Genomic DNA, 22,974 nt, shown 5'->3' on the forward strand with positions numbered 1-22,974 from the left:
AAAATAAAGTATCGAGATTGAAATATAAATTTGCATAGAAAAAATATATGTATTGGAGAAAGGCTAGAAAATTACAATGAGAGTAATTCTCTATTTATGAAAAAACTATTGCATTAATGGCCGAGTAGATTCAGAGAAAAACCTAGACTGCATTGAAAAAGGGGATTCAGATCGGAAAAAAAATATATTAAAAACATGTTTAGGAACGTGTTTTTAAAAAAATTAAATTTTTATTTTATTAAAATTTAATATAATTTATATGTTTTGGATCGTTTTGATGTGTTGATGTCAAAAATAATTTTAAAAAAATAAAAAATAATTATTAGCATGTATTTCAGTATAAAATATTATTTAAAAAACAATCACTACCACAATACTAGTTACTTATAATAAAAAAAAAAAAAAAACCTAGTTATCCACGAATCTACGTGGAGTCAGGGTAGACAAAAGCAGGTCCAAGAATATGGACTGTTCTCTGTAATTAATAGTCTATCCAGGTAATAAATATCGTAATGATTGAGAATTGACGATGTGTACAACGTTAATGGAGATCAAAGAGACATTTCTCCAACCATAGCCAATAGACACAGGAAGAGGGTGTGAAAAGACACGAGACGAATAGAGTCTTGACACACCCGAGTTGAGTTGAACTGAGCTGAAGGAGTAAACGAAGACGAAATAGTAGTTGTGTTCTTATTACAGCGAGTGGGGGCAACAGACACGGCTTGTGTGGGGCTTATTAGATTCCAAAATCAAACGTGGTGGCATCATAAAATTAATGAAAAAGTGTACTAGCTCCCTCTCTCTCTCTCTCTCTCTCTCACGCACACACTCAAGAGAAACCCGCATTTACATCACACATTTACCACTCTCTTTCCTAACCTTTTCCTAATTTCCCTCTCTCTCTTTCCTCCCTAAATTCTCTCTTTCAGGCAATCTTGATCTGGAACCTTAACAAACCACCATTTCTTGTCAAGTTATTCTGTACCTTTTTTTACAAAGTAATTTAAGGGCTGCTATTGTTTTTGATTTTTAGGTTATCAGAGCTGTAATTGAGGGGTTTTGGCCATGTATGTGACCTTTTTTTCCGGATCCATGGATGTCTTTGGGATTTCTGGGGGGGCATAGAGAGGATGACTAGGACCAAGTTTTTGGGGTTTGATTTTAGTGAGAATTTAAGTTGAAGCGGTACTGATATGTGTATGGGATTGGAATTTCATTTCTGTCCTGTTCTTTACTTGGTTAATTTTTGTGCAAGTTGTGCTTCTTTATTTGGTTGAATTGGGTTCTAGTTGCTTTTGTTTTTTGGGTTTTGATAATTTAAAGGGATGGAGGCTACAATTGGTGGAAAGTCTCGTCATTTCTATGGTCCAGTGGTGTCGGATTTAAAGGCAGTTGGGAAAAGGAGTTTAGAATGGGATTTGAATGACTGGAAATGGGACGGTGATCTTTTTAAAGCTAGTCCATTGAATTCTGCACCATCTGATTGCAGGAGTAGGCAGTTGTTCCCAACTGGACCTGTACTTCATGAGAATGCGGGTTTGTGGAACAGTTCATCTTCTTGTTCCGATGACAATGACAACTTGGGGGATGAGAAAGGAAAGAGAGAATTGGAGAAGAGGAGGAGGGTTGTTTTTGTTGAAGATGAAAACTTGAATAATGAAGTTGGGTCCCTTAATTTGAAGCTAGGAGAGCAAGTCTACCCCTTAATGGATGAAGATGCAAAGAGTGGAAAGAAGACAAAGGTTACTATGACTGCTTCAAATCGTGCAGTTTGTCAGGTGGAGGATTGTAGGGCTGATCTGAGCAATGCCAAGGATTATCACCGACGACATAAGGTTTGCAATGCGCACTCTAAGGCCAGCAAGGCATTGGTGGGGAATGTTATGCAGCGGTTTTGCCAGCAATGTAGCAGGTCAGTTTGGGTTGCAGTTTCTTTGTGCGAAGAAACATTTCAGATTGTTGCCAACTTTGATCATGATCATTGTAGTACCTTCTTTACAAGCTGTGTTATAAAAACTGCAGTACACCATTGAATTTGTTTGCATCAAGCTATTGTAGTTAATAATATGCAGCCTCATTTTTGGGGCATGAGCATATTATGTAAAGATGTATTTCTTTTAACTAGTTAGACCCAACATGGTTATACTTATGGGCAGGTTTCATGTTCTTCAAGAGTTTGATGAAGGGAAAAGAAGCTGTCGCAGGCGTTTGGCAGGGCATAACAAGCGGAGGAGGAAGACGCATCCTGAAAATTTAGTCAATGAAGGTTCATTGAATGATGAAAAGGGTAGCAGCTATCTGCTGATAAGTTTACTGAGGATTCTCTCCAATTTGCACTGTAAGCACATCAAGTTTTTGTACTCTGTTGCTTTTTGCCCATGCTGGGTGGAACTGTTATAAATTAATTGCTGGAAATGGCCTACAAAGTCTTGACTAAATCAAACCAACTACTTGCAAAAAAAATTTCAATTATGCCAAAACTGTAAATATAACTCAAAGACCCTTCAAACAGGATCAAAGCATGGGATAGCGATATTTATCTGGCTGTTCATGTATAAAAGCTTTGGGAAAGTGGGTTGTAGCCGACTCTTCACTTGTTGGGGTGAGTTGGGTTGGGGGTTGAAGTTTTGTAGTTATAGGAAAAATTGTTTCATAGGCTTAGTCTACACAGGCTTGACCAATCATTGAGATATGCAATGGACATAGATAATTCGATTGATCTGGTTTGCAAAGACCGATTCTATGCAGCAACTACTAGGATTAGAGGCCTTCTCTTATTTATCATTTTACTTTATGTGGAACAAGGGTATTGCTTACAATTTCCATGATTATTAGCTGGTCCAATTGTCTTACAAGTTTCAAAATGTTAAAATTCTCAATTGTCTACCCTGTCTATTATGGTTGGTTTGAAAGAGAAATTATCAGGTACTCCTGTTGTATTGCTACCCCGCCGCATTAACTACCTATAGGGTTCCATTTTTGGGAGTCAGGAGCAATACAATACAGCAGAAGTACTTAATGATCTCTCTGTTCGAAAATTACAATAAAAGAGAAAGACAAGTGCCTTTTCTTTCCAACTAAAATTTTAAGTGGGTATCATTCTTTTGTGCACTTCAAAAAAAAAAACAGTTGTACACTTCAAAAAAAAAAAAAAAGTCAAAAGTATTTTCTTGTACACATTAGCTTCAAGGCATATTCTTATAGCTAATAATTTTATGTGCCTGGTTATGTCAAACTATCTGTGATCTCTTTCCCCGAAGGTAGGTACACGTACACGCTTAATAAAAGAAAGCTTTGACAGATCCAACAAAGACCTGGGAATTAGATCCTGGTACTTTTCTCTCTCTCCTTCGTCGGGCTTGGTCGTTTAACTCCCGTCTCCAAGCATGGGATGCTATTTTTTTGAAGTGTAAGAACTGTCAATGTTGGTACAAAGCGGGTACCAATTATTGACAGAAAGAACCATCTAAGTTCATTGACTATATTATGGACTAGTTACAAATAAGCAATCCATTATGGTTTTTGACTCGCCTTCATCACAACGAACTTGTCCGTTATGCCAAAAGTGTGAAATCTTAACATACAAGTCCTTCAAAGGAGACAATTTTTCTTTAAAGGGAAGTTTATAAAAAATATGTAGGTGGAATAAATGTTTCATAGACTTAGTTCATGTAGGTTTGATCTATCAAGTTAGTCAGTGCATTTGATTCACTGTTACAATTGGCTAGTGCAATAGGTCCTGATCTGGTTTACGTAGACTAAGTCTATGCCACAACTGAACTTCCTGACCTAGTTCAATGACTTGCCATAACTGTGACTTTTTCTCATTCTCCAGAAGTAATTTTCAGGATAAATCAGGAATCTCATTTTAATATAATCAGTTGATATCTGTGTGAGTTTTCATTTCCTTTTCATTTGTTGTCATTATTGTCAAACTCTCTCTCCTTTGATTCTACAGCCTCTGACTTCTATAAATTGCAGCAAATGGCTCTGATCAAACAAAGGATCAGGATCTGCTTTCTCATATATTGAGGAGCCTGGCGGATCTAGCTGGTGCAACTAATGGAAGGAGCCTATCTGAATCACTGCAAGGATCTCAAGGTTTGGCTAATGCCAGAGCAATCGTCGGGAATCTTGATAAAGCACATGATGCTCTTACAAATGGCCCTGAATCTGCTAGACCTTCTAGCTCAGCTTCTAAGAAAGATGATTGCATTATTTCTCAGGATCTTCTACGGCCTTTGGGTCAATGTGGGACTGTACCTATTTCTGACTTGGTGCAAAAAAGAATATTGGATAATGATGCTCAGGTTGGAACACTTCAAGCTCCTTCAGGTTCACAGTCTATAACATTGTTCCCATCAAGAAACAACCTTCCAGCCAAAACAAATGAACCAGAGGCTACTGTTGGAAGGATCAAATTAAATAACTTTGACTTGAATAATGCTTATGATGATTCCCAACACTCCGTAGAGAACCTAGAGAGGTCTCATGCACCTGTAGATACAGGTATGGGCTCTTTCAGTTGCCCGTTATGGGTTTGGTCAGACTCACAAAAAACAAGCCCGCCGCATACTAGTGGGAAATCTGATTCAACTTTTAGCCAGTCGCCTTCTAGTTCAAGTGGAGAAGCTCAGGTGTAGTTTTAATCCTTGGATTATAATATGGGCTTGCAGCTTACAAACCCAATAGTTACTGGCACAGTGCTTGCACACACATTTCACTTGACTTTTCTTTCTTATCATTTTTCAGATTCGTACAGACAGAATTGTTTTTAAACTCTTTGGAAAAGACCCAAACGATTTCCCAGTTGCGCTGCGAACACAGGTATGTTCTGAACTGCTATTTAGGTGGATTTTCTGTCAGACAGTTTTCCACTAAACATTCTAATACTTTAAATTGTGGTGCATCTCCAGATCCTTGATTGGCTATCTCACAGTCCCACGGACATCGAGAGCTATATAAGGCCCGGATGTATTGTATTGACAATATATCTTTGCCTCGAAAAATCAAAATGGGAAGAGGTATGCCTTATGCTGACTCAGAAATTTTAGTTAACCTACACTTACTGAAGAAAGGAATTATTGATTTACTTTATCTTCATTGCTACATACAGGTTTGTCTTGATCTAGGAGCAAGTTTAAGTAGGCTTCTTAATACATCTAGTGACTCTTTTTGGCAAACTGGATGGGTGTATGTTAGGGTGCAAAATTGTGTATCCTTTATTTATAATGGTTGGTTGCCCTCTCTCTTGTGATCACAAGTGCTCATGTTTACGCTCGAGGAAAGAAGAGCAGGATTTTGACTGGCTATTTGTGCTGCAGGTAGAGTTGTTTTAGACACACCATTACCTATAAAGAGCCATAAGAACTGCAGGATCTCAAGCATCACACCTATTGCTGTCTCTTTGTCTGAGAGAACTCAATTTGTAGTCAGAGGCTTTGACATTGCTCAGCCTATGACAAGGTGATTTTATCTTCGCTGTTGGTCAACATTTTATCTGAGAATTGAGAAATAAATTTGATGTTGACCATCTTTGGAAAGTGGGAAGGACAAGTCTCAGGAGTTTTTGTAGAAAATTTTGAAACTAATAGTGATTAGTGTGAATTGAATCATACTACCTTTCTATTCCAGGCTGCTTTGTGCTGTTGAAGGAAAATATCTAGTCCAGGAAACTTGTTATGACTTGATGGATGGTGCTGATACAATGAATGAGCTTGACAAACCCCAGTACTTGAACTTTCAGTGCTCTGTACCAAATTTTGTTGGAAGAGGCTTTATTGAGGTGCTATAATCTGCTCATTCTCTCTCATGATGTTGTTGTCGTCTTTACTTTTGCAACATGGATGGTTCTGTATTAAAGTTCATAGTTTTTGTCCTTGGAACATGTACATGTTCATATTGTCGTACAGCAGCTTCTTTGCTTTAGTTCTTGAAGTCTCAACTTGTGGTATATTTTGGCTCCAATTTGTACGATTTCATGGTATGCAATAGGTTGAAAGCTTGATACGGTCTTTGTCAAAAGTTTATAGCTTTTTGATGGCCAAACATGCATGAATTATGAAGTCTAGGATATGAGAGGGCTGTTTCCCTTGGTATTAACGACTTAGAACCTTTTCTGTCATTGACCTTGAGGCCCTCAGCCACTTCTCTAAGAAGGAAAGGGGATTCCTTATTTATAACTAGCATAATCTCTTTCTCTCTGTGTGTGTGAAATATTATTATTAAACAACAAAAGTTGTCCAGCAGACTCTTGTGCTGTCCTAAAATAAGGCATTGGAGCTATAATTATCTCTGGAGATGACTATCCTCTTAGGGATCATTTGAATAAGGTTCGAACATAATGGGAAAACTAGAGATAAGGTCTGCTGTGATTTTCTACCTTGCTGAATTTTCATTTTGTACAGCTATTTTGAGAATTTTGGGTATTTGTATCTGTCAGGTTGAAGACCATGGTCTCAGCAGCAGCTTTTTCCCATTCATTGTTGCTGAGCCAGAAGTATGTTCAGAAATCCGTATGCTGGAGGATGCAATTCAGGTGGCTGAGACTGCTACTGACATGCATACAATAGCTGAAAGAATGGACATCAAGAATCAAGCGCTGGACTTCATACATGAAATGGGCTGGCTTCTACATAGAAGTCGCTTGAAATTTAGACTGGGCCAGTTGGATCCCAACTTGGATCTCTTCCCTTTCAAACGCTTCAAATGGCTTATACAATTCTCCATGGACCATGATTGGTGTGCTGTGGTGAGAAAACTCTTGGCCGTTGTGTTTGATGGAACAGTAGATGCGGGGGAGCATTCCTCAATTGAGCTTGCCCTGTTAGATATGGGTCTTCTCCACAGAGCTGTGCGAAGAAACTGCAGGCCCATGGTGGAACTACTATTAAGATACATCCCAGATAAAAAATTCGGTGGAACAGGCACTCAGCAGAATCAACTGGTTGATGGGCGCAACAGCAGATTCATGTTTAAACCTGATGTTGTTGGACCAGCTGGATTGACTCCTCTTCATGTGGCAGCTTGTAGGGATGGTGCTGAGAATGTGTTGGATGCCTTGACTGATGACCCTGGATTGGTATCTATTTCTCTCTGATATCTTCTTTCAAATATTTTAATGGATAGCACATTCAAATCGGTTATGCTATAACAATTGAATGAAGATCACTCGTGATCTGTTTGGCAAGCATTTAAAACCATCTTTGACCATGCCCATTCCTTAGATGATTGGGCCACGAGCTGCACAGATATTCTATTTCTGATCAGTGGCTTAGAAATCTCTGTTTGTCCCTCTCATAATATCTCTGTATATGGTAACAATTATTGCATCACATCCCCTCCCCTTCCTTGGAGTTCATTTTACTGATATCTGTGTACCTTGTGCAGGTGGGAATAGATGCATGGAAGAGGGCTCGTGACAGCACAGGTCTGACACCTTATGATTATGCATGCCTGCGAGGTCATTACTCTTACATTCATCTAATCCAGAGGAAAATCAATAAGAAATCAGAAAGTGGGAACGTGGTGCTTGACATCCCTAGTTCCCTTGTGGATTGCAATTCCAAGCAAAAAGATGGGAATGAATTACCAAAAGTGACCAGCTTGCACACTGAGAAGATCAAAATGAAAGCAACACATCAGCACTGCAAGTTATGTGAGCAGAAGCTGGTTTGTGGTGCAGCAAGAACATCTCTGGTATACCGGCCAGCAATGCTCTCAATGGTGGCCATTGCAGCCGTCTGTGTATGTGTAGCTCTGCTCTTCAAGAGTTCTCCTGAAGTTCTTTACGTGTTCCAGCCTTTCAGATGGGAATTGCTGAAGTATGGATCAAGCTAAGCTAGATCTACTTGTTAGTATTGCTGGTACAAGGTCTAATATTCTTTTTTTCCCTTCCCGTTTCTCCAAAAAAACAAAAAAAAAAATTCACCTGACAACGTGTATGAATTTAGTGGAAAATATGATGTATATGTAATAATAATAGCTAATTTAATTTATAAAACTATAATAGGGAAATGTGTACTTCTACATAGACATGCATATAAAGTAGACACCACTGTTTTTTTTTTTTTCCTGGTGGGTTGGGTCGGGGGGCAGAGGGTGAAAGAATAATTTATTTTCTGGAGTCTCGACTCTTGAGGCTCTTGTACTTTGAACAGGCTTAAACTTCTAGCAGTGAATTATGAGCTTCATAGCTTGCTATTATTTCTTCAGATTATGGGGTTATACATTGTAAGAATTCCAAAGAAGGTTTCAATGAATCCATGAATGAAGTGGTTTAGCAAATCCTTACTATGTCAACCTGGCTGCAAGTTCAAAGGGCAGCTCATGAGAATATATTTGTTTATCGTCTTTTTTAAGTTTCATGATCGATGATTTGCTTTTGATTGAATTGAGAAGTTTAGCATAGTTTGTGTGTGTAGAAAAAAAAGAGAGTTGTTTGGAAGAAGTTCACCTCGTGTAAAGGTTCTATGGAATGGAATGATAATTGTAGAGCAGTTTATTATTGAATTAAAGAAGAAGAAGATGTGGTATTCCATTGGTATTCTTCTTTTTTCTTTGTTTTTTCGCTTTTTAAGGTTCAAGAGTGTTTGTTTGAGCAAACGAACGCAGTCAAACATAGGTTTTATTTCAATTCCTAAACAGGGACGAATTAAACCCTGAGAAAAAGTGGTATGAAATTGTCTTCTAATTGGAGCTATCGTTACAGTATTCTAACATAATTTTTGCCCCTCCATGTCGTCTAATATCGTATTTGAGTCAGATTTCTAAACTTAAATTCAAGAGTCTCTGTTTCTAGATAATCTCATAAAAAAAATATAGATTAAAAAAAAAAAGTATTTTTGCAATATAGGTAAGAATAACATTTTTTATTTTTAGTTTTACATTTAGTAGACGCTCTTATTCTCCTATTATAGTTTGTACCTTTCCTGAGCAGGTCCCAATTGAGATTTTATACTTATATTTTTCTTAACAAACAGTTGAGACGTCAGCACTGAGATTTTTTTTTGCAGATATGTTAAGCGTTTGAATTTAGTTTAGATTTAAAAACATGGGACAAATAAATATTAATAATCCACTGTAAATCAATCAAGTTATGGTCTCCGCTGCTGTATTCAAGTCCAACACAGACAGTAAGAGAAGAGTCACAAGAAACCGAAGCAAATAATGTCTCTCTCCTTCTCCTCTTCACTCCTCCCCTCCCCTCTCCCTCACAACAAAAACACCCCTAAACACAAAACCCATCAACAACTGCAACAAAGCCAAAACCCTCTTCACACTCACAAACTTCTTCTCCGATGTGCATTTACCTCTGCTGCTACTGCACTACCTTCTTCATCTTCTCCTAAAAAGAAGCATTGGAAACAAGGTGAATTCCCTGGAATAACTGACACTTCAGTTCCCAGGAGAACCGCAATAAAAAACATCAAGAAGAAATTAGACCGCAAGAACAAAGCCAAGGCTTGGGTCAATACTGTAGCTGAAGCTTTAACTGATTGCGTTCTCAAGAAACAATGGCTCCAAGCACTTCAGGTTACCTACTAACCCTCTTCTTTTACTAGTTTAATTCAAAGTCACCAACTGGGTTTTCTTATTTTTTTTTATTTAATTATGTTGTCATTGGCAGCCAAACCCATAATTTTACTTAAAGTTTGGATCTTTATCTGTTTGAGAATGTTAAAGGAACAACCCTTTACCTGCATGAAACCAATTTTACTAGAAAATTAGCAAATTGGTGATCTTTTTTTTGTGTGTTTAATTATGCTGTGGTTGGCCGCCAAACCAATAGTTTTCATAAATCTTGGATCTCTAGATGTTTGAGATGCTAAAGGAACAACCTTTTTATCAACCAAAGGAAGCTACATACATGAAACTCTTGGTACTCTTGGGGAGATGTGGTCAGCCTCAACGTGCCCACCAAATTTTCGACGAAATGATTGAAGAAGGAATAGAACCCACATCTGAATTTTACACTGCGTTGCTTGCAGCTTATTGTCGAAACAATCTTATCGAGGAGGGTTTCTCAATTATTAACCAGATGAAGACTGTCCCTCGTTGCCAGCCTGATGTTTACACTTACAGTACTTTACTTAAAGCTTGTGTTGATGCTTCGAGATTTGAGTTAATTGACATTTTGTATCAAGAAATGGATGAAAGATTGATAAGTCCAAACACAGTCACGCAGAATATAGTTTTGAGCGGATTTGGGAAGGTGGGGATGTATGATCAGATGGAGAGAGTGTTATCTGGGATGTTAGAGAGCAAGACATGTAAACCAGATGTTTGGACTATGAATATAATTCTTAGTGTGTTTGGTAATAAGGGTCATGTTGATTTGATGGAGAGATGGTATGAAAAGTTTAGAAATTTTGGAATTGAGCCAGAAACTCGCACTTTCAATATTTTGATTGGTGCATATGGGAAGAAACGGATGTATGATAACATGTCATCAGTGATGGAATACATGCGCAAGCTTCAGTTTCCGTGGACGACTTCTACTTACAATAATGTTATTGAGGCTTTTGCAGATGTGGGGGATGCAAAAAACATGGAGTATACATTTGATCAAATGCGTGCAGAGGATATGAAAGCAGATACAAAGACATTCTGTTGCCTTATTAATGGATATGCCAATGCGGGTCTATTCCATAAGGTCATTAGCAGTGTCCAGTTGGCTGCAAAGTTTGAGATACCGGAGAATACATCATTGTATAAGGCAGTTATATCTGCGTGTGCAAAGGCAGATGATTTGGTAGAGATGGAGAGAGTTTTTAAGCAGATGAAAGATAAGCAATGCCTCCCTGATTCCAGAACCTACTCTATCATGGTTGAAGCATATAGAAAGGAAGGTATGAATGACAAGATCTACTATTTGGAGCAGGAGAAACAAAAGATGATTGCCAATGGTGCTTTAAGTGATTAGATCATCTTGTGGAATCCATGGTTGATTGCTGACCAGAACGCTGCTACTTCTCACCTCTCAGCAATGTGAAATTTTCTCTGGGGAGTGGCTGAAATGTTCTGCTCAGGCATTTCTGTTCCTGATTCCTGGGACAATCAAAGCTTTTGTTTACTGGACGGGGGAATATCCTTTGTTCCCCCTTGGGCTGCAACAAACTCTTGTAAATTGCTTCAGCAATCCTCTAAGCATATGTAAGATGAACAATACTGTTGTGATCAATTTGATTACTGTTTCTGTGCAAGCTTTAGGACATCAATTGGTTGATTTTAAGTACAACATTTTGTTTCCTTCACTTTTTCCTTGTAAAATGCCATGTTTCCTGCAAATTTTTTTCTCATTAGAGAGGTGAAATAAATGGATAGAACTGCTGTCGAGAAAAATGCAATACAGGTAGGATGGACTGCATCCTCAGTTTCTTAGCTGGAACTTTTAAGTGTTCACAGGAATTCACAATGGCTATGTCAATACTGCTTGCTGGGTTGGGTTTTTGTAGCCTACGGTTCCATTTGGACCCTTAATTTGAGCTGAATTCGCTTCACTTAGGATTAGGTCCCCTTTTTTTTCGGCAAAAAATAAAACGAGGATGTAGGGGTAATATGACATCATCTTACCACCAAAACAAAAGGCTTATTACTTGGGCCTTTAGGCGTGGCTTTTTTTTTTTTTTTTTATGGTGTTTAGAAATGTATTAATAATTATTTTTTTAAATACTTTTTTGTTTTAAAAATATATTAAAATAATATATATTTTTTATTTTTAAAAATTACTTTTAATGACGTTTCCAACAGAAGCAAAGAAAGGGAGAAGAGGTTTGGCATCCCCGAAGCAACAAAACCAAAGTCTCATTGCTGGGGCCTCTTTGATTGATGAGCAAAGCCTCTTTTTTTCATGGTGATGAGTTCATGCGTCGATGTCAGCAGAAAACATGCAAATCAATTAAAGCGGAGGCTATGCACTTATTTGCTTAAAAGATGCCAATCATCTAAAAGCATAAAGATCCAATTATCCCAATTGCATCTTCAGGGGTCCCATTTACTTTTCCTCTTCCTTGTACGTTTACGTTGTAGGCAAGTGCGCTGAATAATGGCATATTTGCCGGTAATGAGTTTTCTTTTAACCTGACACACTGACAAATTGTGTGGATTCCATCGAATGAAATGAGCTTATAACTGCTTTAAACAAGGATCTTTCTTTTAATCTAACACTTATACGAAGTGTGTAGATTCCATCGAATGAAATGAACTTTTTTAAGTGATTTAAAAAGAGATAATGTTTTTAGGAAAAGTATAATAAAGTTGGAAGATAATGTTTTTTGCATTATTATATTCAAAATATCAAACCAGCTGTGGTGTGTGTAATCATATACGGAAGATGAGCATGCCCACACTTTGTGGCTGCTACTGAAGGTTGGAGCATTGCGGTGTACCCATCAATGAATAGCCAGATGAGTAGCACTGTTAAGATAGAGTACTTACAGGATATTGAGTTAACAGAGTCTGGTAGAAGCACCGTATCCTCAGCAAGTGGGAGCCAAGTGCCAAGTTTTCATGGTGTTTCAATTGGGAATTCTGATCATTATGTTAGCAATGGGGTTGTCGAGAATGACTTGCAACAAAGGGATACCATTGAGAGATTACCAACCTTTGAACGGATTACTACTGCTTTACTGGATGAAGTTGACGATGGCAAAACAGGAAATAAACAAGCAGATGTTAAAGGTAAAAGAATAGTTAATGTTGCAAAGCTTGGAGCTCAAGACCGGCATATGTTGATTGAGAAGCTCATCAAGCATATTGAAAATGATAATCTCCAATTGCTGCAGAAGCTTAGAGAAAGACTTGACCAGTAACACATCTTTTCGCCTTTTCAAAGAGTTAGTAGTACTAGTAACACAATAATGTTTCTAGCTATGTAAGCTTTTTATCTTTGTTATTCAGGGTTGGTGTAGAGTTTCCCACGGTGGAAGTGAGATACAGAAGTCTCTGTGTTGAAGCAGAATGTGAGGTGGTTCATGGCAAGCCTCTCCCTACTCTTTGGAGCACTGCCAAGGGCATGCTTTCTGTAAGTGCTAGCATACAATAGCGAGAACAAGTAGAACTTCAAGTGAATATCTTTTTTGTTTTTCCCATTTAAGCTTTTTGTTTGTGACAGGGGATTGCCAATCTGTCTTGTTTGAGACAAAGAGCCAAGATAAGCATACTAAAAGATGTCAGAGGCATCATTAAGCCAAGAACGTAACTAACCTTCAAACCTGCCCAAGTTTGAGTCTTTCTGGAAAGTGAATTAGCACATGTACAACATGTTAATTTCAAGTTCACTAGTTTCAATTCATCTTTTTGGCAGGATGACTTTACTGCTTGGCCCTCCAGGGTGTGGCAAAACCACATTGTTGTTGGCGCTCGCTGGGAAACTGAGCCATTCCCTCGAAGTATTTTTACGATTTCTAGTTGTATAAGATGTCACTTGTTTTTATGTTTCTAAGTTGTCTTACATAAATTGTTCCACAGCTTTCAGGGGAATTATCTTACAATGGTTATGGATTGGGAGAGTTTGTTCCTCAGAAAACTTCAGCTTATGTAAGCCAATATGATCTGCACATTCCAGAGATGACAGTGAGGGAAACAATTGATTTTTCTGCATGTTGTCAGGGCATAGGAAGCCGAGCAGGTAATCTTTAGGAAAAAAACTGGAAATTGTTTATATTAATCTGTGCGTTCCCATAAATCTCTTGCCAGATCAATGTCTCAAATTAGTGCTGTTCAGGATAGTCTATTTTTTTTTCCAAATAAAATTGAATAACTTGCTGTCGTTGCATTAAAGAAATCTTGATGGAAGTCATTAGAAGGGAGAAGCAAGCAGGGATACACCCAGACTCTGATGTGGATACTTACATGAAGGTAAACTGTGACGCATGTCTCATGCACTCTCAAAAGATCGGACTACACATCGTAGAAGTATTATGCCAAAAAAAAATTCATGTTTCAGAAGCACGAGGTTTTTTTTTGTTTTTTTTCAAATTGACCTACAACGAAAATTATCTTATCTCATTTGTATGTTTAAGTATGCTACCGCAAACATTTTTATTCACCCACCAATCAGCTCTGATTCAGTCAATGTACTTCTAACATGAGTGGGGTGTTTTTCATTTGACTCTGAAATGAAATAACGATATGCTTCATACAGTGTAATCTGGCATAATTTATTTTAATGGAAGCATAATATTGACCACCAAGCAAAACGATAATGTAGCAGACGATTTGTTCCAACAAACTTATCCTGACTACTTCTCCAGAAATGTTTTTCCACGCATAATCTCCTGCCCTGGATATTTATGATGTTCTATATTTATTGGCCTAATTAGAACCTAAACTTCTGATGACAGGGAATATCAGTCGAAGGACTAAAAAGTACCCTTCAAACAGACTATATTTTGAAGGTAGTCTACTTGGCTTTTTATAGGGACACTCTTTGCTTCTTACTGAATTATGGTTTTGTATGATGATATTTTCAATCGTATGCCTCTATCTTTCAGATTCTAGGACTTGATATTTGTTCTGATACAATGATTGGGGATGCTATGAGAAGAGGTATCTCAGGTGGTCAGAAGAAAAGGCTGACTACAGGTATTGCCTGTTTGAGAAAAGAAATTTGCTAGTTTGCAGTTGGGTTTGCATCGAAACTTCAAGGATTGGTTCAAATATGATTCCCAACTTGCCTCAATGGACTATCCACTTGCTGCATTGTGCAGGGGAAATGATTGTCGGTCCCACAAAAGCATTATTCATGGATGAAATATCAAATGGCTTAGACAGTTCCACCACTTCCCAGATTGTATCTTGTCTGCAGCAGATGGCACATGTTACTCATGATACTGTATTGATTTCGCTTCTGCAGCCAGCACCAGAGACCTTTGATCTCTTTGATGACGTCATTTTGATGGCTGAAGGAAAGATTGTTTATCATGGTCCACGTTCTAGTATTTGCAAATTTTTTGAGGACTGTGGATTTAGGTGTCCTGAAAGAAAAGGTGTCGCTGATTTTCTTCAGGAGGTAGGTTGGCAAGCTTCAGGTTTCTCCACTTATATTTCATTGTATAATGAAGCTTTCTTACTATTTTACCATTTGATCCAGGTCATCTCTAGGAAAGATCAAGCACAATATTGGTACTGCAAAGAGCAGCCTTACAGTTACGTTTCCATTGACGAGTACGTTAAGAAATTCAAAGAAAGTGAATTTGGACAGAAGCTTGATGAGGAGCTCTCAAAGCCATTTGCTAAGTCTGAAAGCCACAAGACTGCTTTATCCTTCGAAAAGTATTCATTACCAAAATGGGAATTGTTTAAAGTTTGCAGTACGAGGGAATTTCTTTTAATGAAAAGGAATTATTTTATTTACGTATTCAAATCTGTGCTGGTATGTTGCCTTAGGTTCACAAAGGTTTTATTTACTTTTATTTAGTACAAATGGCTATCATAGAGTGCCTTATCTGAAAACATTTTTGGGTTGGCTTTGTGCAGCTAGTGTTCATTGCTTCGGTTACAATGACTGTTTTACTGCGCACAAGAATGGCTGTTGATCCAATCCATGCAAATTATTACATGGGAGCTTTATTCTATGCCCTCATAATTATACTAGTCGATGGACTTCCAGAATTGCTGATGACTGTCTCAAGGCTTGCAGTTTTCAATAAACAAAGAGAGTTATGCTTTTACCCTGCTTGGGCTTATGCGATCCCTGCTGCTATCCTTAAAGTTCCACTTTCATTCTTAGAAGCCTTTGTTTGGACAACTCTTACTTACTATGTCATTGGTTACAGCCCTGAGGTTTCAAGGTGAGCCACATTTTTTCAGCAGACCAAATGTAAAGTAGCTATCTGAATCCAACTTACAAAAAAAATCAAACAGCCATGCCAGAGAACTGTTAGTATCATCTGGGAATTGGATCTTAGATTGTTCAAATGTTACTGTGATCTGATTTTTTATAAGGATATGCTTTCATAGGTTGCATTGGATAGAAGCTAGATAATTTTCTCCTGGAGGTTGAGCAGGGAATGTTATTCTAGTTCTGATTGAGCATATAACTAGCTGACATGTCTCCTAGTTTCCTCACTAAAGGTCACTCCTTATTTTGGCTGCTGTTGATGTCGTAAATGACTAATTTTAGTTCCTATCTGTCAAAGAACCAATTTAACCCAAAAACTTAAGTTTTTATTTGAGGTCCCAGGATATGATTTATGTTATTCTCTAAAACATCCCCTCAAGTGAAAGCACTTGAAACTTGCACAGACCCACATTATCTTGTGCTTAATTTTTTTTTTATCAAATAAATAGAGATGGTGAGATTCGAACTCGAGACCGCTTGGTCATCAAGGTTCTGATACCATGTCAAAGAACCAATTCAACCCAAAAACTTAAACTTTTAGGTGAGATCCAGGATATGATTTATATTATTCTCTAATACTATCATGATGTTTTTCTCAGGTTTTTCCGCCAGTTCCTTCTGTTCTTTTTGGTACACCTAACATCTACATCAATGTATCGTTTTATTGCCTCAATCTTCCAAACCGTAGTTGCCTCAACACTAGCTGGCAGTCTCATTGTATTGATTGTTTTACTATTTGGTGGATTTTTAATCCAAAAACGTAAGATTTCACTTAGCTATTCTAATAATCTTGTCAGTAGAATTTATTCAGATGATAATACTTGAAGTTTGTTTTCTTGCAGCCTCTATGCCTGCTTGGCTGGAATGGGGATTTTGGTTTTCTCCATTGACATATGGGGAGATCGGCCTGACTGTGAATGAGTTTCTTGCCCCTAGATGGGGAAAGGTAATATTTATCTAGTCAACCCTTGTTTATATGGGTAGCTTTCCATTAATTACGAGTAGAAGTTCAAGGAGGAAACTTTTAGAGGACGTTGGGAAGATAGAATTCACCTGAGCATAAATTAGCTTGGTAGATGTTTCACAGACATAGGAAGATTTCTTCTCAAAGATGTAGTTAGTTTTCTCTTCGAAAAATACTTCCATTCGAATATATCTCATGGATGCTGCAAGAAGCATGAAAAAATAGCGCTAACCTTCTTTAACAATGGACTGCAAGTTTTTTGCTCTCTTTTCACTTACTAATTGGGAGAACCAGCTGGAGGTTGAGTCTGGTCCTATTATTTTGCATTTACAATAGTGATTAGTTAGTCATTAATACAGGGAAAATCATTTGCTCTTAATTTTATACACAGGTTGTGTCTGCTAATGCAACCATAGGGCAACGGATACTAGAAAGCCGTGGATTAAACTTTCACAGTTACTTTTATTGGATATCAGTTGGTGCCCTAATTGGATTTACTGTACTTTTCAACGTTGGTTTTACTTTGGCTTTAACCTTCTTGAAATGTAAGTTCATCTTCCACTGCATATTAAGGTTTTCAAGACAACTAATTTGTGGACGCATGCTAACCCAAATGTTTTATAAATTATATCCATTCAGCTCCGGGTAAAACTCGTGCTATTATTTCTTACGAAAAGTACAATCGACTGCAAGGAAAAATAGATGGTGGTGTTTGTGTTGGCAAAAACAAGACACCGACCAGTGCTTGTTCTAAATCTAGTACAGGACCTAACAAAGGTGAGAGTGCTTCTGTATTCTTTGATTTGATTTTAGTACAAGTAACATTAACGCAGTAGGTCTTTCGCATTATGACCTTACTGTGGTAAAACATATTGGAATGCATACACATCTCCTACACTTATTTAAGTAGTGCTATCATTCAACTTTTGCAGGGAGGCTGGTTTTACCCTTTGAGCTCCTTACGTTTACATTTAAAGATGTTCAGTACTATGTTGATACCCCTTTGGTAACCATGATAATTCTAGTTTTTCCTTATCCTGAGCAGTTATAATTTTAGATCTTATCAATCCCATTGTTTGTCTCAGGAAATGAGAAAGCGAGGTTTTTTGCCAAAGAGGCTCCAGCTTCTTTCTGACATTACAGGTGCATTCAGGCCCGGTATTCTTACAGCACTGATGGGTGCTAGTGGAGCTGGGAAAACGACTCTTATGGATGTTCTCTCCGGAAGGAAAACTCTTGGTACTATTGAAGGAGAGATAAGAATCGCTGGGTACCTGAAGGTTCAGGATACATTTGCTAGGATATCAGGCTATTGTGAGCAAACTGACATACATTCACCGCAAATTACTGTAGAAGAATCTTTGGTTTATTCTGCTTGGTTGCGGCTTCCACCTGAGATCCCTGCGGAAAAAAAATTCGTATGATACCCTCTTAAAACAGAGTTGATCATCTGGACTTGGACTTGATCTTTATGACCAAATTTCAATGAAGTTTTCTGCTAACCTTTTCTTTCAGGAGTTTGTAAATGAAGTCCTTGAAACCATTGAGCTCGATGGGATTAAGGATGCTTTAGTAGGAATCCCCGGAATTAGTGGTTTATCTACCGAGCAGCGTAAACGACTGACTATAGCTGTAGAACTTGTTGCCAATCCATATATCATATTTATGGATGAACCAACTTCCGGATTAGATGCAAGAGCAGCAGCAGTTGTTATGAGAGCAGTGAAGAACGTAGCTGAAACAGGAAGAACAGTCGTTTGCACCATTCACCAGCCAAGCATTGATATTTTTGAGGCATTTGAAGAGGTAATTTATTAATCTTAGTTTGTTTTGCCTCCGATAAGAATAGAATCAAAGAACCCATGCCATCCGAATCACTGATAGCGAGTCGGGTACTGGTGATGCTCGGCATCATTGCCAATCATGGTTTTGCTGCTATTCTTTGGTACAGTTGTTACATTTGGTTCCATAAGTTCATACGATCATCAAAATCTGTTATCACTATAAGGGAATCGTGCTTATCCTACTGTTATGTCATGGTAGTTAAGGCATCAGCTATTGTGCTTGGTCAAGTTCCAAGCATTTGATTCCACAATGTAAATTCTGATTAGTGAATCAGCTTATACTTCGGAACGGAAATCATTAATAAATGGCTTCTTCGAGATCAATCATGTATAGTTCTGGTGAAAGTAATGTTAAATCTGAAGCAGCAGATTCTGATGTAAATGCATATAACTGCAGTTGTAATCAGCTTTTCTCATTGCAGCTGCTTCTAATGAAACTTGGAGGACGCATTATCTATTTTGGGCCAGTAGGTCAATTCTCAAGCAAAGTGATCGAATATTTTGAGGTCAGTTTTTCTCCATATTCTTTGTCTCAGTTGCTTCCGATCATACTACCTCGCATGAGCGCATGAGCACAACATTGTCTTTTATTTTGGTTTTGTTAAGTTTCTTATATTTCAACCTTGAATTTCCTGCTTAGAGTATTCCTGGGGTGCCTAAGATTGAAGACAAGTATAATCCAGCAACATGGATGTTAGAGGTTACTTCTAGATCTGCAGAGGCTGAACTTGGTGTAGATTTTGCACAAATTTATCGAGAGTCCACCTTGTACAAGTAAGCATAGAAGTACTTGGATGTTTTGTATTGATCCATTACAGTGAAGAAACTTGACAACCTACATGTCACAATTGAATGCGTTAAGACTATCCTTCGCTATGCAAACCTCAAAAGCAACTAGTCAAAACTTTTGAGTGATCGTTCAAGATGTTTCAAGAAATAATGAGATCTTACTTTTATATGAGTCATGACCCCTAGTGATAACAACTCTCTACGCGTCTGACTGCAGGGAGAACAAACAGCTAGTTGAGCAATTGAGTTCACCAATCTCCGGTTCAAAGGACTTGCATTTTCCCAGCCGATTTCCACAGAATGGTTGGGAGCAGCTCAAAGCATGCATTTGGAAACAGAACCTGTCATATTGGAGAAGTCCTGCATATAATCTCATACGCATTTTTTATATTTTTTCGGGATCTGTTCTATTTGGTCTACTGTTCTGGCAGCAAGGAAAACGAATGTTAGCTACTCTATTCTCGTTCACGCTTTCATAAACCAGAAAATTACAGTCTTCGACTAAACATTGACATGAATGGTATTTTTTCTGTAGAGAAAACCATCAAGACCTGTTTAATATACTTGGTTCCATGTACTCTGCAATAATCTTCTTCGGTATAAGCAATTGCTCAGGAGTCCTGCCACGCATTGCAGCAGAGCGGGCTGTCATGTACAGGGAAAGATTTGCAGGAATGTACTCTTCATGGGCCTATTCATTTGCACAGGTAAAGGTGTTTTAAGAAAGCTGGTTTCATGGATAGAAATCGAAGTTAGATTCAAAACTTATCTAATTTATTTCATTTCGCATTTTTTTTAGTCATTTCAGGTATCTCAGTTTCGTTTTCTTTTTATTTTCTGTGTAGGTGCTAGTCGAGGTTCCGTACTTGCTCGCTCAAGCAATTATTTATGTGACCATAACACATACAATGATCGGCTATTCCTTGTCTCCCTATAAGATATTCTGGTCTGTCTATGGGATGTTCTGTACATTGCTTTCCTTCAACTACCTTGGAATGCTGCTCATATCAGTGACACCAGACATTCAACTGGCTTCAGCTTTAACCTCACCTTTTTACACAATGCTGCATCTATTTTCCGGGTTCTTTGTCCCGAGAACTGTAAGCTTAATTTCGTATTGTCCTACTTAATTAGTTTATTTCCAGTGTTTTCCAAGTGCAATACATTTTGTTTCAATTCTGCTATGCTTCATCCTTGAACATTTGTAGATGCAAAAACATAAATATGCTATTCGACTCCCAATAACGGGGCCTTTTTTACTTCTTGCAGTATATTCCAAAGTGGTGGATTTGGTTGTACTATATTAGTCCCACATCCTGGCAACTGAATGGTTTGTTCACTTCACAATATGGAGATCTGGAGAAAGAAATAACAGTATTTGGCCAGACTAAAAGTGTTGCTGCTTTTTTACAAGATTACTTCGGTTTTCACCGCAACTTCTTGAGTGTTGTTGCTGTCGTCCTTATAATCTTTCCCATTATCTTTGCTTCTCTTTTTGCTTATTTCATTGGAAGGCTGAACTTCCAGAAAAGGTGAATTATGATGTACGGATCTCTCTGTCGACGCATCTTAATCGCCTTCATTCCATTTTATTTCTGTATATGGAGATACAGCATTTATTTTATGAGTGACATGTATCCTCTCCCTGGTTTTTCCTCCACTCTGTGACATCAACATGGCCTTTTTTTTTCTGTTGTGGTTGAAATTTTGGTTCCCAGACAACTTTTGCTTTTGTCCGGACGTAAACTAGCTTTATTACAGGTCAGTGGAAAGTTTCAACTTGAAACAAGACATGATTGTAACTTGTAAGTATAAATCGGTATGATACTTTGTCCAAAGCAAGAGACTAACAAGGGCTTGTGCTTTACAAGTTTGATTCGTTTCTCTTGCTCTGTCGGGAGATCTTTGATTTGGCATGTTAGGAGTGACTCTGATTATTTCTCAGTACGGAAATATTTGTTTGATTTCCTCCAATATAGAAGCGTCCCTTGCTAGCTACAATTAAGACGATTTGTTGTTGATATAAGTTTTATACATATCTGATATTTTTATTATGACTACAAGAACAAAATATATATTTATGGAGTAATTAAGCATTTTGCTACCCTCGTTTTCTATTTATTGTGTGAGATGTTTTTGTTCTTTCATTAATTTCGTACTAATCCTCTGTGATGCCCTATCTCCAGAAGTGCATCATCTTCTTTTTCTCAGATTGTTGAATAAGTTGTTGTTTTTTTTTTTCATTGCTTCACTCATAACATCATTGATTATATATATATATATATTAATTTAATAACACTACATGTTGTAAATATTTATTTGGTTAAGCAATTAAGTGTTATATACATTATGATATAATGGGTTTATAAAAAATAATATTTAAATCTATAAATATATTCTTTTATATATTATAAAACTTATATAGAATGGAATGCTAAAATGAGCGGGGTTGACATTTTTTGTATAAGTAGGAGATTCGGAACAACTTTTACTGTATAGGAGGTGTGCGTTATATTGTAGGTCTATTATTTTTTTCATCCTATAAAAGATATTAAAAAAATATAATTTTAAAAAAATATATCCAAAATTATAATTATTGACTCGAGATCCAAAAATATTAAAAAAAAAAAAAAAAAGGTTCAAGTCAAACTTGATGAACCTACTGAATCCATAATTCGACACATTATACTGGGATAATTCAATAGAAAAGAAAAGATTAAATAAACAAGGAATACTAATTTTCAAAAACATTAATTAAAAAAAAATTCCTTCAAGTATTGTCTCAAATTAAATGTTGATGGATGCAATCAATAAAAAAAACAATTTCTGAAAAGGATTTTTAAAAAACCAAACTGAAACCATGTAAATCATTGAAACTGATGGACTGGGTCATGAGACTGGAACTATCCTATAAAAGACAAACACGAAAAAATTACAAAGAAAAATTCTCAACTATAAAAAATAAAATAAAACAATGAGGACTAAATCTTGCACCAAAAATAATTGAAAGAAACTAATTAGGTATTAAATTGAAAACAGAATAAATGAATAAAATGATAGAAAAAAAGCAATTAAAAAAATGAGGACCAAAATTTTAAAAAAAATGAATTAAAATTCTAAATGACAAAATCAAAATAAATAAATAAATGCAAAGGATAAAAAATAGCAATCAAAAGAATGAGAAAGAAAAATCAAAAGAAAAATGACCAAATTGAATTTAATACTATTCTTATTGGAAAAAAAAAAGCAAAAACCTAATACGATGGATAAAATTGAAAACCATTAAAGCTTTGACAAAAGAGCAAAGGAAAGAAAGAAATAATCAAAAGTAGAAGGACCAAATTGAAAAACTTACACTTATAAATTAGAATTGAAGGATTAATTGAAAACAAATAAAACTTTAACAAAAGAGAAAATGACAAAAATTAATAATCAAAACTAAAAGGATTGAATCTGAAACACCAACTACAATAAGGATCGAAGTTGATTTTATAGGGTAAGAGAAAGAAATAAAAGTGAAAAAACAAGGA

At 37.0% G+C, this 22,974-nt stretch overlaps 3 protein-coding genes across 4 annotated transcripts; all 3 read left to right on the forward strand.

Moving 5' to 3' along the window:
• The first annotated feature begins 794 nt into the window (after positions 1-794).
• On the forward strand, positions 795-8,289 carry LOC7471075 (squamosa promoter-binding-like protein 1). Its single transcript, XM_002311320.4, has 10 exons — positions 795-1,915; positions 2,160-2,341; positions 3,985-4,640; positions 4,756-4,830; positions 4,920-5,027; positions 5,120-5,237; positions 5,328-5,469; positions 5,638-5,788; positions 6,446-7,084; positions 7,393-8,289. Exons 1-10 carry the CDS (start codon positions 1,329-1,331, stop codon positions 7,840-7,842), a joined length of 3,108 nt encoding a protein of 1,035 aa, XP_002311356.2. The 5' UTR covers positions 795-1,328; the 3' UTR covers positions 7,843-8,289.
• A 725-nt stretch (positions 8,290-9,014) lies between these two features.
• On the forward strand, positions 9,015-11,258 carry LOC7471076 (pentatricopeptide repeat-containing protein At3g06430, chloroplastic). Of its 2 annotated transcripts, none has more exons than XM_052455213.1 (2): positions 9,015-9,537; positions 9,860-11,258. In XM_052455213.1, exons 1-2 carry the CDS (start codon positions 9,172-9,174, stop codon positions 10,925-10,927), a joined length of 1,434 nt encoding a protein of 477 aa, XP_052311173.1. In that variant the 5' UTR covers positions 9,015-9,171; the 3' UTR covers positions 10,928-11,258. The 2 variants fall into 2 exon arrangements, with proteins under 2 accessions (XP_052311173.1, XP_024462766.2); XM_024606998.2 differs by having other exon boundaries at positions 9,017-9,537; positions 9,818-11,258.
• A 1,059-nt stretch (positions 11,259-12,317) lies between these two features.
• LOC7471077 (pleiotropic drug resistance protein 3) lies at positions 12,318-21,104 on the forward strand. Its single transcript, XM_052455212.1, has 24 exons — positions 12,318-12,811; positions 12,904-13,027; positions 13,118-13,200; positions 13,310-13,394; positions 13,474-13,633; positions 13,787-13,863; positions 14,349-14,402; positions 14,499-14,589; positions 14,715-15,016; positions 15,098-15,379; positions 15,484-15,797; positions 16,447-16,607; positions 16,690-16,793; positions 17,203-17,356; positions 17,451-17,588; positions 17,744-17,817; positions 17,897-18,229; positions 18,327-18,617; positions 19,078-19,161; positions 19,296-19,429; positions 19,662-19,889; positions 19,980-20,151; positions 20,290-20,544; positions 20,714-21,104. The coding sequence occupies exons 1-24, from the start codon at positions 12,399-12,401 to the stop codon at positions 20,978-20,980; spliced, it is 4,380 nt and encodes a 1,459-aa protein (XP_052311172.1). The 5' UTR covers positions 12,318-12,398; the 3' UTR covers positions 20,981-21,104.
• The last annotated feature ends 1,870 nt before the right edge of the window (positions 21,105-22,974 follow it).

Source organism: Populus trichocarpa, chromosome 8 (assembly GCF_000002775.5).
Source record: "Populus trichocarpa isolate Nisqually-1 chromosome 8, P.trichocarpa_v4.1, whole genome shotgun sequence".
NCBI lineage: Eukaryota > Viridiplantae > Streptophyta > Magnoliopsida > Malpighiales > Salicaceae > Populus > Populus trichocarpa.